Raw genomic sequence first — 15,360 nt, 5'->3', positions numbered from 1 at the left:
AAGTTGACTCAGCCAATCTCTTAAGAGTATAAAGAAGAAAAATTAATAGACTTGGAGGTAAAAAGAAAGGGTTATTTTTTTTAATTTTTAAGTGTTGGCAGTGTTGCAAAGGGATCAGAGATAGTACAGTGCTTTTGATTAGATTATATATGGGGTCTTGGTTCCAGCATATGAGGTCTTGGTTCCAGCTCTGATCCTTTTCAACTCTTTTTTTTTTTTTTTAATAAATTTCTTTATTTTATTTATTTATTTTTGGCTGTGTTGGGTCTTCGTTGCTGTGCGTGGGCTTTCTCTAGTTGCGGCGAGTGGGGGCTACTCTTTGTTGTGGTGCACAGGCTTCTCATTGCGGTGGCTTCTCTTGTTGAGGAGCATGGGCTCTAGGTGCACAGGCTTCAGTAGTTGTGGCTCGCGGGCTCTAGAGCACAGGCTCAGTAGTTGTGACACACGGGCTTAGTTGCTCTGCTGCATGTGGGATCTTCCCGGACCAGGGCTCGAACCCGTGTCCCTTGCATTCGCAGACAGATTCTTAACCACTGTGCCACCAGGGAAGTCTCCTAACAAGATAGCTTATAAAACAGCCTGGCAAAGAAAAAGAAACATACCTACTGTAATGATTTTTTACAGTGGCTGTGTAAAAATCATGAGTTTTCCATAATCTTTTTTTCTCTCAAAATAGATAAAAATACTTATTCTGGGTAGAAAATTCTTCCATCAAGGAATCTAATATGTCCTACAGAACAGAATTCTGATGAATTTTCTCATTAGTGTACTGGCTATTCAGTATTATCTCTGGAGAGTTCCAAGTTACTTTCTTTTTTTCAAGTCACTGATTTTGAAAGAGAATAGAAAGTCACATAGTTTTTTATAAATTTATTTATTTATTGGCTGCATTGGGTCTTTTTTTTTTAATACATTTATTTTATTTTTGGCTGCGTTGGGTCTTCATTGCTGTGCGTGGGCTTTCTCTAGTTGCGGCGAGTGGGGGCTACTCTTCGTTGTGGTGCGCAGGCTTCTCATTGCAGTGGCTTCTCTTGTGGCAGAGCACGGGCTCTAGGCACGCCGGCTTCAGTAGTTGTGGCGCGTGGGCTTAGTTGCTCCATGGCATGTGTGATCTTCCCGGACCAGGGCTCGAACCCGTGTCCCCTGCAATGGCAGGTGGATTCTTAACCACTGCACTATCAGGGAAGCCCAAAAGTCACATAGTTTTTTAAATGCCTTTGAAAAAAATCTGTTAAACTTTTCTTCCATTAAAAATAAACACAAAAATAAATGTACCAAAACAAAAAATAATTTGAATTCTTTGTAGGTTACCCTATATTACAGGAAAAACCTGAATCAGAAACACTTGAGTACAATAGAGTTTCCCTCTCACAAAGCTTAAAGTGGATTTAAGTTTTTGAAGGAAATTCTGTGATTTCTACCTCAGTATGATTTCATTTCTGTTATGGTTGGTTCCCCCCTCCCCCTGCCCCACTAATATGTGCTGTTAAAACCCAAGAAAAATCCCTCTTGGAAATCTCCCCAGTGCCCACTAATGGTTCACACATGGTACAAATTGGTTTGGCAAAAACATTTCAGAACTGATTTCCTGAGAGGAGCTTAGGATTTGCTCCATATAGGGAATATTTTTTTTTTACATACCTTGAATTAGTTAGGATCCTTATTTCCTCTCTTTTAACTTTTATCCATCCCATCGTCCTTTTCCACTGAAGTCTCTGATATTGTTCTGTCTTTTCAGTTTTTGTTTTTTTTTTAAATTATTTTTGGCTGCCTTGGGTCTTGGTTGCTGCGCAGGCTTTCCCTAGTTGCAGTGAGCAGGGGCTACTCTTCATTGTGGTGCGTGGGCTTCTCATAGCAGTGGATTCTCTTGTTGCGAAGCACGGGCTCTCAGTACATGGGCTTCAGTAGTTGTGGCTTGTGGGCTGTAGAGCGCAGGCTCAGTAGTTGTGGCACACGGGTTTAGTTCCTCCGCGGCATGTGGGATCTTCCTGGACCAGGGCTCGAACCCGTGTCCCCTGCATTGGCAGGTGGATTCTTAACCAGCGTGCCACCAGGGAAGCCCTCTTTTCAGCTTTTAATCTTTACTGTTTGGCTCTTGACCTTTATTCTAGGAGAAAAGTTCTATAGTTGTAAAATATTATGTTTTCTTTAAAGTTCTCCACCAGGTGCTTAAATGGAGAGACGCTTTGTTCATTAAGTAAGTTCCCAGCCAAAAATATCACCATGTCACCATATTCACAGTAGTTCTCATGGAAAATGCTTGTATTGAGACTTAACTTCCAAAAAATATAAGAAAATGCCTCTCACATTTCACAAGTCACCTTGAGAATGATTATCTCTTCAAACATCAAACATCCGAATCAACTAAAGGTTTATCTTTTGATACTAAAGAGAGGGCTTTTTTTTTTTAAATAAAATTTTGGATTAGTTTTGAGTGGATCCAGTAATTATGATGGATACTTTGTGATTCTTTAATTTTTGTCTCTAGAATGAATGATGAATAGTTGTGTTCTCGCTTCCAGGGGCTCTGGGGATCCTGGCAAGAAGAAACAGCACATTTGCCACATGCAAGGCTGTGGCAAAGTATATGGCAAGACCTCACACCTACGGGCACACTTGCGCTGGCATACAGGCGAGAGGCCATTCATGTGTACCTGGTCATACTGTGGGAAGCGCTTCACACGTTCGGACGAGTTACAGAGGCACAAACGCACACACACAGGTGAGCAGGAACTTGGGGAAGGGAGAGGTAGTAATAGACCAGAATAAAAAGACACAAAATAGCGCCGTGCTCTAACCCGATCCTCCTCATTGGGGTTGAAACCTGGGTGCCTTCAAGATGCCGGCTTACCACTCTTCCCTCATGGACCCTGACACCACACTCATTGGAAACATGGCACTGTTGCCTATCAGAAGTCAGTTCAAAGGACCCACTCCTAGAGAGACAAAAGATACAGATATTGTGGATGAAGCTATCTATTACTTCAAGGCCAATGTCTTCTTCAAAAACTATGAAATTAAGAATGAAGCTGATAGGATCTTGATATATATAACTCTCTACATTTCTGAGTGTCTAAAGAAACTCAGAAAATTGCAATTCTAAAAGCCAAGGCGAGAAAGAAATGTATACACTGGGAATCACTAATTTTCCCATTCCTGGAGAGCCTGGTTTTCCACTTAATGCAATTTACGCCAAACCTGCAAACAAACAGGAAGATGAAGTGATGAGGGCCTACTTACAACAGCTGAGGCAAGAGACTGGACTGAGACTTTGTGAGAAAGTTTTTGACCCTCAGGATGATAAACCCAGCAAGTGGTGGACTCGCTTTGCAAAGAGACAGTTCATGAACAAGAGTCTTTCAGGACCTGGACCGTAAAGGGAGCCTTGGGCAGACACTGCCTCCACAGCTATGGGCAGCATTTACAGCAAGATGTACACAGTTCTTTGCCTTTATTTTGTAAAGTTTTATACAGAGGAGAGAAGAGAGCGTGTCTTTACTAAAAGAGCTCTTTATCAAGAATTTGGGGTTGGGGAGTGATTTGAAATTTCCACAGTATTAAGCTGGTGCTTATTGAGTAATAATAAAGAAATTTCTAACATTTCAAGTCAAAAAAAGAAAAATACACAAAATGTACCTATGGAATAACTAAAATTTCTGAGCAACTTATGTTTGAAACTGAATGTATGGATCATAAATGGAATTGGAGTTAATCTGGAAAACCCTTAAGAAGGAAGGAGCTAGCTTTTGAGTGGGATTTTGAAGGTCCTGCCTTACTTTTCTGCTATACTCCTTCCTTTCTGAGTACTCCCCAGCCTTTACTTACTTTTTGTTCCCCCAAAAGGCAAAAGATAGTCACCAGGTTTTTCTTGTTTGTAATCACCTTCTAGGACTAGCTTTATTCTGCCTTATATAGTTTGAAAGCAGTGAATTGGACAAGGTACCACTACTTCCTGAGATGTGAGTTTCTCATCTTCTTTCTCTTCCTTTACCTAGGTGAGAAGAAATTTGCCTGCCCTGAGTGTCCCAAGCGCTTCATGAGGAGTGACCACCTGTCAAAACATATTAAGACCCACCAGAATAAGAAGGGAGGCCCAGGTGTAGCCCTAAGTGTGGGCACTTTGCCCCTGGACAGTGGGGCAGGTTCAGAAGGCAGCGGCACTGCCACCCCTTCGGCCCTCATTACCACCAACATGGTAGCCATGGAGGCCATCTGTCCAGAGGGTATTGCCCGTCTTGCCAACAGTGGCATCAACGTCATGCAGGTGGCAGATCTGCAGTCCATTAATATCAGTGGCAATGGCTTCTGAGATCAGGCACCCGGGGCCAGAGACATATGGGCCATACCCATCAACCCTGGGATGCAAGGTAGCATGGGTCCAAGAGACATGTGGGAGAGAGAGCCATGAGGCATTAAAAATGCATGGTGGTGGGAAGAATTGGGGGAGGGATACAAGAGAAGAGATGGGGTCCTGGCATCCACCTGTATCATCAGTACCTCCTTGAAGTGGGAAACATTAGTGAAAATTCTGTTGGTGCCACCCTTTGATGAGCATTTGTTTGACCCCAAACAGTTTCTTAACACTTCTTACCCCAGCCTCCACTTCCTGCATTTCCCTTCTCAGCTCCCCCATGATGGATCCCCCCCCTTTCCTAAAGCCATCATGCCTTGATAAATATATATGATCATTGAAATACTTTTTAACAAAAAACAGATTCTATATTATATATATATATATATATATATAAAAAAGATATATAGAGATGCATTTGCAGGGGTTGGCTGGGAGGAGGAAGGAGACCATTCTGTGACCAAAATAACTTGGTCATTTTTTTTTATATTGCCTTATTTCCTTATGGCTGAGCCTTGTTGTGACACATCAAGATTTTCTATAGATGTTGTCTTGGCTTCCCACCAGATTAAGCATTTATATGCTCTGCTTTTAGTTTATATATACATACATAATGTTTTCCTTTCTTAATTTTGTCTTTTAATTTGGGATCAGCTTCTTGCACTCCTTCCTTGACTCAACCATTTCTGTCTCCCCTTCTCTCACCTGATCACTTCATGCTTTGTTTTTGGTAGTGGTCCCTGGATGAGGCACTTCTGTCATTCTTTTAAAGTCCTTAGTCCCAGCAGCAGAATAGAGAAGCCTTGAAGCTCAGGCGAATGCTTGAGGTAGCTGTGAAGAGAGTGTTCAAAATACTACTGACGCAGGCACCCTCTTGGCGCTGGAGAGTCAAAGGCACCTCTCTCTTCATTAGCTGCTCTAAGCATCAAGAATCAGAAGTCCTTCTATGGAATTGTACAAGAGACCCTTTGAAGGTTATAATCTGGGATCAGTTTATATAAACTGTGAAAAGATGGTCAAATAATAGGTAGGGGCTTTCAATAGGAAAATGATGTGCTCAGAAGCGGAAGTGACTCAAGTAGTCCAGTTCAGCAGTTAGTGGATTATTTGGACCTTTGTACAACTGTCTTCCAAGGTAGCTCTCAGCTTTGATGTGTGGGCTTCTGAGTTCACATTCTGAAAGGAAATACACTTCCTCTTTTGAACATCCCCAGTAGTTTCTTTCCCATTATGTTATTAAGGAGCATCAGCCAATGAACCTGTTCTGGGTTTCCATTCTGCAAAACTCCAGAGCATGGACCAGTGGCAAGGCAGTGGTTCTTTGATCTTTTCCCTTAACTCTTCCTTGGGTGGTTCCTAAGGGGAAAGGAAGCACACACGATCACGGGAATGATAGCCCAGAACAAAAAGAAATCTTGTCTTACCACTGTGGTTTATAGGAGAGATCAGGAAAAACCATCCTGCTTTCTCCATGGCCTGATTGCTGAAGAGACTGATCCAAAAATTATAGCGGCAGGGAACTCTTAGTGCATTTGGCACTGAGATTTAAATGCAACCAGAGTTGTCCTCAAGGCCCAGCCATTAAAACATTGTCTCTCTCGACCTTCTGGTATCTTGTCAGAGAGCTTTTCACTGTGAGGAAGTGTGGAAATGGCTGTGTGTATGTGTGTAATCTGTTAGGTTGGGGATAGGTTTTCTGTTAGCCAATACTATAAGAGACCTGCAATAAAAAATTACCCTAATCTGATAGAAAGTGAAGTGTTTGTGTATGACTGTGTGTGAATGTGTGTTTGTGCCTGTATATATCTACACGCAGATGAGAAATTAATATTTGAAATTGTTGGAAAATAAATCAAATTCAGATCAAATGCTTTTCAGGCCCATTACCTAGAAATCTATCTTAAAACCTGGGTATGTTCCTGAGGTCATTTCTTTGCTTTTGCTAAATTAGTTACAATTATGAATGGGGGATATTCTACTGCACTTTTAAAAGAAGAAACTATTTTTGTGTTTGAAAGTGAAACCAACATCCAGATCTATAGCAGAGTCCTAGTTCCTTTCATGAATCTATTTACCTTGACTACAAATAGATGATGCTATAATTCTACTATATATTTTATATAAAATCTATCCAAATTAGGGTTTGGGTAAGTTTGTGTTGTTGTTTAACCTGAAATACAATAACTTAATCTAAACAAAAGTTTACTCCATTTGGTCCTTTCTCAGCAGACTTAATACTGTTTTTAACACAGGAAGTATTGCAAGGAACTTCTCCCCAGATCAAATTCTATTAATACTGAAGTAAAAGTTATCCATGCCCAGCCACTTATCGCACCCTTTGTCCCCTCTGAAAGGCAGAACTCAGAACCTGTTATTTTATGTCTGTAATCATGTTCATAGGCATCTTCTGGAGGAAAGGGGCAGGATAACTCACTGAAGTGTGAGTATTCACTAGAGATTTCAAGGAATGGAATCTTCCCCAGTATGAAGTTATTAGATATAAACTAGCTTAATGATGCTGAAGCCTACAAGCTTTTAGAAGGTTATTTGATGATGTTTTTCTCTGGAATGGAATGCTGGTTTACCCTCAACTCCATTCATTAGCATGAGTGAATTTATATCCAGTTCTTTCCACTTGCCCTATTTTCTTCTCACCAAGGAAGCTCCAGATCCAGTATCTTGTTTGGCCCTAAAACTGAAGCAGCTTCTGCTTTTGTCTCCCAGCAACAGTAAGTCACTCAGTCTTTTCCACAGGAAGTTAGGAGCCCACATTCCTTGAGTCAGGAGTTTATTGATGAAACTCCCTTTCCCTGAACTTTTTGCCAGAAGAAATTAATGTAACTGACAGGCTATTGATTCTAAATTTTTTTCAAGAGTTGCTTTTTTATTTAACTTCTTAATGACCAAACCTTGTGGGGTGGGGGGTGCCCAGAGGAGTGGTAATATTATTCCCTTGTCCGTTGAGGTTGCCCAGTCACATTTATCTGCTTATCATTTGACTGTCTGACTTTTTACCCAGAGCAGTAACAACCCACACCATCTTCCTTCAGGGACTTCCCAGCTGGCACTCTGTTTGTGGGTGCTGTGCAGAATGCAATTTAACAGACATTTCTCAGAGTTCAGAATAGATAGAACTCTTGATCCCAGAAAGTATAGACTGAAGTGTGGTGTAAAGATTATGATTGGGGGAGGGTTAGAGACAAAGGCTGTAAATTACTATGGCTGATTGATTTTATTTCTACTATATACATATATATATTTTTTGCTTTTATATATCCTATATAGGAAACTAAGCATTGTATTTTTTTAACAAATCTGAGAAAGCACTATGAACTGCAGATGTTTGACTTCAGAATATATTTTGTATTGTTAATATCTTCACATTGTGTGAATACTGGAAGCTGCAGATCTTTGCTAGGACGCAATAAATTTATATACCTTTTGAGGGGTTCTTCTGAGGGTATTAATCAGGCCCCTCTTGTGCTTTGGGGGAGCCCTGGTGCTAGTTACTTAAAGTTTTCATTCAATTGTAAGTACCCTGATGCCTTTTGGACCTTGGGATCAGATCAAAGGAGTTCTGATCCAGGTACCAAGGAAATGAGGATAGTCTAGCTGCCTCAAGTGAGGGGCCCTTTGCATAACTCTCCTTTCCCCTATTCAAAGCTGAGTAGCCTCTTGGAGTTGGGAGGAGAAATGTGAAATCTCAGAGTTTCATCTCCCTTAGAAGAGAGCCAGTAACTTATGTGCAAGGATGAAAGGTGGCAGCAGTAGCTTTGGGGAAAAAGGGAGGAGGATATGGCACTTCTCCAGTCCCGGAAAACATTGCTTTTGAAAACTGCTGATAAAGTATGGGTAGGTTATTACTTTTGTTTAGGAGCCTTTGTGCTCTCTGGTGCCTCTCTTGGCTCTACTCCTGGGGTACAGACCTCATCTAGGAGGATGAGCAGACCAGCTTTGAGGTTGACCTGTTTCTTTTCTTTGTCTGCCTTCCCTAAACACCAGCCCCCAGGAGGACAGTAAGCAGCCTTAAGCTTAAATTCCTACTCCCTCTTCCAGATTTAGCTCACTTGCCTTAGATTGGAGTCTGGGAAAGGGGAAAAAATGGGAGTCCCTGGCTTTATTCCCCTCCTAGCTCTTCTCTAATTTGACTTCCCCGAACCCAAAAAGATTTCCTCCCCAATGTTCATTTGAGGGAAAAGAGTATTTTGTCCCATTTTCTCCTTTCCTCATTATCAAACAAGCCCAGCCTTCCATGTCCCTGCTGAGCAAGAAGAGGCATGGTGATTGTCCCTCAGCTCCCTTCAGTATCTGGAAAAAAGCATAACCTAAGGGGCTGAGGCTGCCTGTGGTGAGGACCTTGTTGATACCTCTCCTGGGGTGTGTGTTTTCCTCTTTCTCACCTTCAGGAATTACACTGTGCCTTCTCCACAGAGGAATGGGATTCTCTACCCAGGCCCCCACTTTCCCAGCAGCTGCTCTTGAACAGTGTGCACAAGGGCAAGTCTTCATATTTCTGATCACCCCTTTCTCCCAGTGGCATCCCATAGCTTTCACCTAGAGTCTAGGGCACAAAGATTTTGGGAAAACATGCTGAGGAGACCACGTCTACACACACCAATGGCAGCTGCTCCAGGGCCTGCTTCCTCTTCCCGAGTCTCTCCTCCTCTGGGAGGGAGGGGCAGTGCTCCAGTCTCTGGTGCCTAAGACAAGTTTATTTCTCTCTCTCTTAACACTGGCAATAACCAGTCTCTATACCACTGTTGCCTTTTTTAAATCTCTTAATAACCTCATGCTGTGTTTGTTGTTGGTTCCAATCCGATTATCACCGGGGCTGTGTGGGGAAATAACTTTTAAATGCTCTCTCATCTTTCTTGCTCTTTTTTCCCCTTGATCTTGTGTATGTATGATGCTAATCTCTTGTCTTAGTTTCTTCCTGCTCTTTTGTATCTTCCTTTCTTGTCTCTCCCCCTACCTTTTGTCTCTGGGTGTTTTGGGGCTTTTTTTTTTTTTTTTTTTTTTTTTGCCTTTTTGTACAAAGATTAGTTCAATGTAGTCTGTAGCTCCTTTGTAAACCAATTAAAAAAAGTTTTTTTAATAAAAAGCCATGTCTCTGGTGTGTTGAGAGGGTTGGGAATGGGGAGAATATGGTTATAACTTCATATACTAAACCCAACAAAGGTTTCCAGCTACACTGTTGTTACATACATGTTAATCAGTGCAGTTGTCCTACACTTAACTCCTGGGTAAAGAGTTTCATGACCAAATCAGTGTGCCACGACTACATAGAAATGTGGAGGACCCAGAGGAACAGGGGCAGGCCCAACTTTTTTTTAATTCAGCTTTTTATTTGAAATACTTTTAAATTCAAAGGAAAGTTGCAAAGATGGTACAGAGGGTTTCTATATGCCCCTTCTCTAGTTTTCTCCATTGTTAACATTGTCATGGTACATTGTCAAAATTAAGAAACTGACACTGGTACATTACTTTAGCTAAATCCCAGGCTTTATGGGCTTCATCCATTGTTGGCCTTTTTCTGTTCCAGGGTCTATTGCAGGATACCATGTTGCATTTAGTTGATATGTCTCCCAAGTCTTCTCTGTGACAGTTTCTTAGTCTTTTCTTGTTCTTCATGGCCTTGACAGTCTTTGGGAGTACTGGCCATGTCCTGTAGAATATCCCCCAGTCTGAATTTGTCTGATTTTTTTCTCATTATTAGACTGAGCTTACAGGTTTTTTAAAAAAAAATACCCACACAGGTGAAATGCCCTTCTCATCACATCCTATCAAGGAGTATGTGATAACCACGTGACATTACTGATGATAAAACCTTCAGCACCTGGTTAAGGTAGTGTTTGCTTGCTTTCTCCACTGTTTCTCTTTCCCTATTTGGAAGTAAGTCTAGGCCACCCTTAATGGGGTTGGTGGGAATTAAGCTTCTGTGAGGAAACTGTCTCTTCTCCATTAATTTAAACTAGCATGTACTCACGTATATTTATTTTATAGGTGGGTTGTTATAATCCAATTATACACTATTTTGATGGAATTGTCCCAGCTTTGGACATAGGGAGTGCTTTCAAGTTGACTTCTGTGTCCCCTTGATATGTCTACATCCGTTTATTTTTTTGAGCACTTTCTTACTTTCTGATACACAAGATGCTTCAGGTTCATGTTGTATTTTCCCTGCCCCAGCCCTAGATCAGCCATTTCTCCAAGGAGCCTTTGTTCTTTTTATTGGAGAATGGTATTTAGAAACCAAGATCTAGCTCCAACATATTTTGCGTTCAGTTAATACCAACCTGTGTCTAAAATGATCGAATCTGGATTATGGCCCCTTGAAACTGAAATTGAAGTTATTTTGACAGCCTTTCCCATTTCCCATCAGCCTATACCTTTACTTCCCTTCCTACCTATCTAAGAATCCTTGGTTGCTTGTTTATATATAGCTACCAGCATTCTTGATTATTTTTGGTCATTTGATTCCCTATGTCAGTTTTGTCAATCACTCAGCCAGCCAATTGATTTCCTTATGTAGCCATTAGCAATATAACATTTTAATATTTGACTTTATTGGAGGTTTTTTTTGGGGGGGAGTGTTTATTTTTTGGCTTTGGAGCCTTAAGTGGGCCTTTAATAGTTGTGCCAGCTATTCAGTCAGTAAACATTTATTGAGCCCTTACTATGTGCTAGGTTGAGGATAAAAAATGAAATAAGACAAGTCCTGCTATCAAGTACTTCATAGTCTGGTGAGTGAGACATACCATTAATTGCAAATTTCCCAATCCTGACCCCAGTTTTCAGCAGGTGATTTGCTTCCTATTTCATGAAACAGAAGCATCAATTTCCTCAGACCTCCCTCTCTTCTCTCTAACAAACATCTAGGTACTCACCAGTGCCAGTTTACCCCCTTCTCTCTTCTGAGAGAAATATTTTTCCTTTGCAAGGCCAACCCTGCCACTTGTGCTCCCAACCTTGTTTTAACTTCTTTTTGTTCTTTGTTTTGATAGTATTTTCTCCTTTTATCTTCAGTCTCTCCTGGGTCCCCTTTTATCAGCCTATAAACATGTTAAAATCTGCCTCCCTGCTCCCCACCCCCCATTTTGAAAAACCTGTGCTTCCTCTTCAAGCTGCTGATCTGATTCTTAACATTTCCAAAGTTAGTGAAAGTAGTTTACATTTAATTTTTCTCTTTTATTCACCTCTCAGTCCACTTTGTTAAGCACCTATCGTTTACCAAATTTTTTCTTATCAATACCAGCGCCCTGGTTGCCTGCTCGGGTGGTCTTTCAGTCCTTAGCCTCTTAGACCTCTTTGCAACAGTGTGTGCCTTAGTGCTTTCTTCCCACTGAGTGTGAAACTGAGGCACTTCTGGCTTTCCTTCAACCTTTCTATTTGTTTTAGTCTCCTTCATAGCCACTTCTTCCTCTGTCCCTGAAATACTGCTGTTCCCCATCCTGGATCCTTTCCTTACTCTTCACCCCTAAACAAGTTGCATCCATTCTTTATCTATTACATACATTTTGATGACTCCCAAATCAAAATGCCTCACTTTTTTCTCATCCTGGCAGCCTGCTTAGTGGACATTTTAATCTGGATGTCCCACAGATAACTCAAACTCAACATGTAAGAAAGGAAAATAATCCTTTGTGTTCCTCAGCTCACTTAACAGTATTACTACTCCTTGATGACTTATGCTTGAAACCTCAGAATCATCTCTTTTTTAAAATATTTATTTATTTGGCTGCATCGGGTCTTAGTTGCGGCATGCGGGATCTTTCATTGCAGCACTCGCGGGCTTCTTTCTAGTTGTGGCGCAAGGGTTCCAGAGCTTGTGCGCTGAGTAGTTTCAGCGTCCAGTCTTAGTTGCCCCGCAGCATGTGGGATCTTAGTTCCCCCCACCAGGGATCGAACCTGTGTCCCTTGCATTGGAAGGTGGATTCTTAACCACTGAACCACGAGGGGATGGGAATTCCCCTCAGAATCATCTTTTAATTCTGCCTTTCATCTACCAACATTCATTTGATTACCAATCCTGTCAATTACCAATACTGTGTATCTCGGTACTTCCCTGGTGGCGCAGTGGTTAAGAATCTGCCTGCCAATGCAGGGGACACAGGTTCGAGCCCTGGTCTGGGAAGATCCCACATGCCGCAGGGCAACTAAGCCCAAGCACCACAACTGCTGAAGCCCGCGTGCCACAACTACTGAAGCCCGCGTGCCACAACTACTGAAGCCCACGTACCTAGAGCCCGTACTCTGCAACAAGAGAAGCCACCGCAATGAGAAGCCCGAGCACTGCTGCAAAAAGTAGCCCTCGTTCGCTGCAACTAGAGAAAAGCCCACACGCAGCAACGAAGACCCCCACGCAGCCAAAAATAAATAAATTTTAAAAAAATACAGTGTATCTCAATTTTTTCCCTCTTTTATTTATCTATTTTTTGGGGGGTGGGGGTTGTGGATTTTTTTTTGGTCTCGGCGAGCGGCTTGCAGGATCTTAGTTTCTTGACCAGGGATCAAACCCGGGGCCCCCTGCAGTGGAAGCGTGGAGTCCTAACCACTGGGCCTCCAGGGAATTCCCTCCCTCTTTTTTTTTTATTTCCATTGTCCTAGTACTCACCCTGGCTACTGCTTAGGTCTTGTAACTGATCTCCCTTCTTCTAGTCTCCCTGAGCCTCAGTCATCCATCTTCCACTTTGCCACCAGACCCCTGCGTAAAATCCTTTGCTTTCAGGAAAAGTCTACACTTTCCAGTCTGGTCCCAGTCTATCTCTAGTCACGATTTTCTGCTTCATATCTCATACCCCTTTTTCCTGCTCAATCTCCCCCGCCCCCAACACACCACTATACACACTTTATGTTCATACCTTTATTCTTGCTGCCTGTATTTTTGCTGTTCCCTTGGCCTGTAATAATCAGCCTCCTTTTATTTGTTTTCAGTGTGTTTACATTGAGACAATTTAAATATCACTTTTGCTGTGAAAACTCTGGGCACCTTTCTTCCCTTGTCTTCTATGCCCTGAACAGAATTAGTTTGTTTGATCTTTCTGCTTGTATAGCTCCTTGTTCATACCCCTAGCTTGACACATTTTTCTGGTTGCTTATTGATATATTTTCCTGCCTTTCTAGACTATGAGTTCCTGGAGGGCAGGAATCACATGTATCTTTGTAGGTCCAGCACTTAATGGAATACCTTTTTAAGACTAGGACCTAATATTTTATAAATTGAATAAACAACTCACTTTAGCCTTGTCGTCAGTGGGGTCAAAGGTAAATTATTGGGCCACTGCAGACTTTAATCAGGGGATCCTAATGAAGAGCTTTGTGTATGTGGAATCCAGGAAGCCTTTCTTCTATGCTGAAGTTCTCTCTCAGGACCTTCCTAATCCCCCAGCTCTCAAATCCTTACCCCTTCTCTCACCACCTCAACTCTAAACTCTGACTGCCAGTTCCTGTAAACCTGACTGGAACGTTTCTGTTCTTGAGTGTAGTTATCCAAGGCTTTGGGTGAGGAGACTCTGCCTTCCTGCCTGATCCTTACCTTGCTCTCCTCTGGAGGAGAGTCTCCTGAGACACTCCTGACACAAGAAACTATTTTACCTTCAACTCCTCCCCTCAGTCCCAGACTTACTGATCTGGGAGCTGGTGAAGGAAGATAGTTGTAACTAAGTACAACATTCCAACTCACTGGACTCCCAAAAGGACCCAGGAGGGGATGGGCAGCTATCCACCAGCCTCTAAGCCCTGGTCATTCCTCTAGCTGCTGCTTCACACCACTGGAGCTTTTACCCTCTCATGCAGCCTCCCTGGGAGAAAGGCTCCAGAATCAAAGAGTACTCAGGCCCTCAGGCCTGATCTAAGCCAGACCATCCCCAGAAAGGGTTTCCAGGCAGCCACCAGGGGAACAGAAAGTTAGGAAAACAGGGAACCAGTCTCCTCTGGCTCTAATTCTCATGGGAGGCAGCTGCTCTGTAGTTTCCCTTATTCTGAGCAGTAATCTGGTGGAGTTGGACACCTCCTGTCTCTCGACTGCAGCACAAGCTATAGACCTCTCTCCTTCCATCTCCATGCTGACATTCCCTCTACACACCCTGTGCCCTCTCTTCACATTTTACAGTTCGTGCAGCTTAATAGATATTGGAGATGTACTATGGATATTAGTCATCAGAGGACGCCCTTTCTGCCCCCTCACTATGTCCCCGAGTTTCTCCTATGTCTGCTGACCTCTGGTGGTGATAGTTTGAACTGTATCTTTTTCTAGTTAGTGGCCTGCTCACAGGTATTGATGCACATTTTCTCAATCCATATTCATATATTCAAATACTGTGTTAAATGGAAATACTTTTTTATTGCCGAATTTTGTATTTTCTTTCCGGCATCATGGCATAAGTGCAAAGAACAGGGCCTGGGCTTTAGAGTCAGACTTAACAAGGTCCAAATCCTAGCTGTGCTATTTCCTAGCAGAGTGACTTGGGCAAGGTACCTAAATTCAGCTTTCTTCCCTATAAAGTGAAAATAATAATAAATAGCTCAATGGGAGAATTAGATGAGAGGATTGTAAAATTCATAGCCCTAGCTGTGCCCTAGCACGTAGGTGGTCAATAAAAGTTTGTTACCATTCAATAATGGTGATGTGTTTAGTGTGTGACTCAATGTGATTTTTTAAAAATTTTGATGACATAAAATTTACCATCATACCTATTTTCAATGTGATTTTTAAAAAACTCTGAGTAATTTTATACAACTGCTTTTATGACTCTTGAGTTTGGAAAATGAGGTCAACTCTAGTATAGGCTGTGAAGCCTCTCTGTGCCCAGGGAACTGCAGATCTGAGCCCGGAAAATAAGGGCTAGAAAGGCTCTTGGGCACAGCTGAATGGCTCTGAGCACTTGACCTCTCTTTGGTTTCCAGCCTGGGAAGGGCTGACAGGATCCAGCATTTTGTCCTAGGGTCAGCAAAGGGCAGAGGTTTGAAATTAGGCATTGCTGGGTTCTCAGCGGGACCACTAAGGCCCC

General features: G+C 42.2%; 1 protein-coding gene and 1 pseudogene across 1 annotated transcript in view; both read left to right on the top strand.

Annotated features, from left to right (window-relative positions):
- Positions 1–7,796, top strand: part of SP1 (Sp1 transcription factor) — a 43,072-nt gene extending 35,276 nt beyond the window's left edge. The window contains exons 5-6 of the mRNA XM_007179441.2: positions 2,523–2,722; positions 3,996–7,796. Of these exons, the coding sequence (XP_007179503.2) occupies positions 2,523–2,722; positions 3,996–4,309 (514 nt within the window). The 3' untranslated portion in view covers positions 4,310–7,796. The remainder of the gene's footprint in view (positions 1–2,522; positions 2,723–3,995) is intronic.
- LOC103009996 (actin-related protein 2/3 complex subunit 3-like) lies at positions 2,736–3,546 on the top strand (annotated as a pseudogene).
- Positions 7,797–15,360: the final 7,564 nt, after the last annotated feature.

Source organism: Balaenoptera acutorostrata, chromosome 11, assembly GCF_949987535.1.
Source record: "Balaenoptera acutorostrata chromosome 11, mBalAcu1.1, whole genome shotgun sequence".
In the NCBI taxonomy this organism is placed as follows: domain Eukaryota; kingdom Metazoa; phylum Chordata; class Mammalia; order Artiodactyla; family Balaenopteridae; genus Balaenoptera; species Balaenoptera acutorostrata.
Note: the sequence above shows the minus strand (reverse complement) of the source record. Positions and strands in the feature narration are given on the sequence as shown.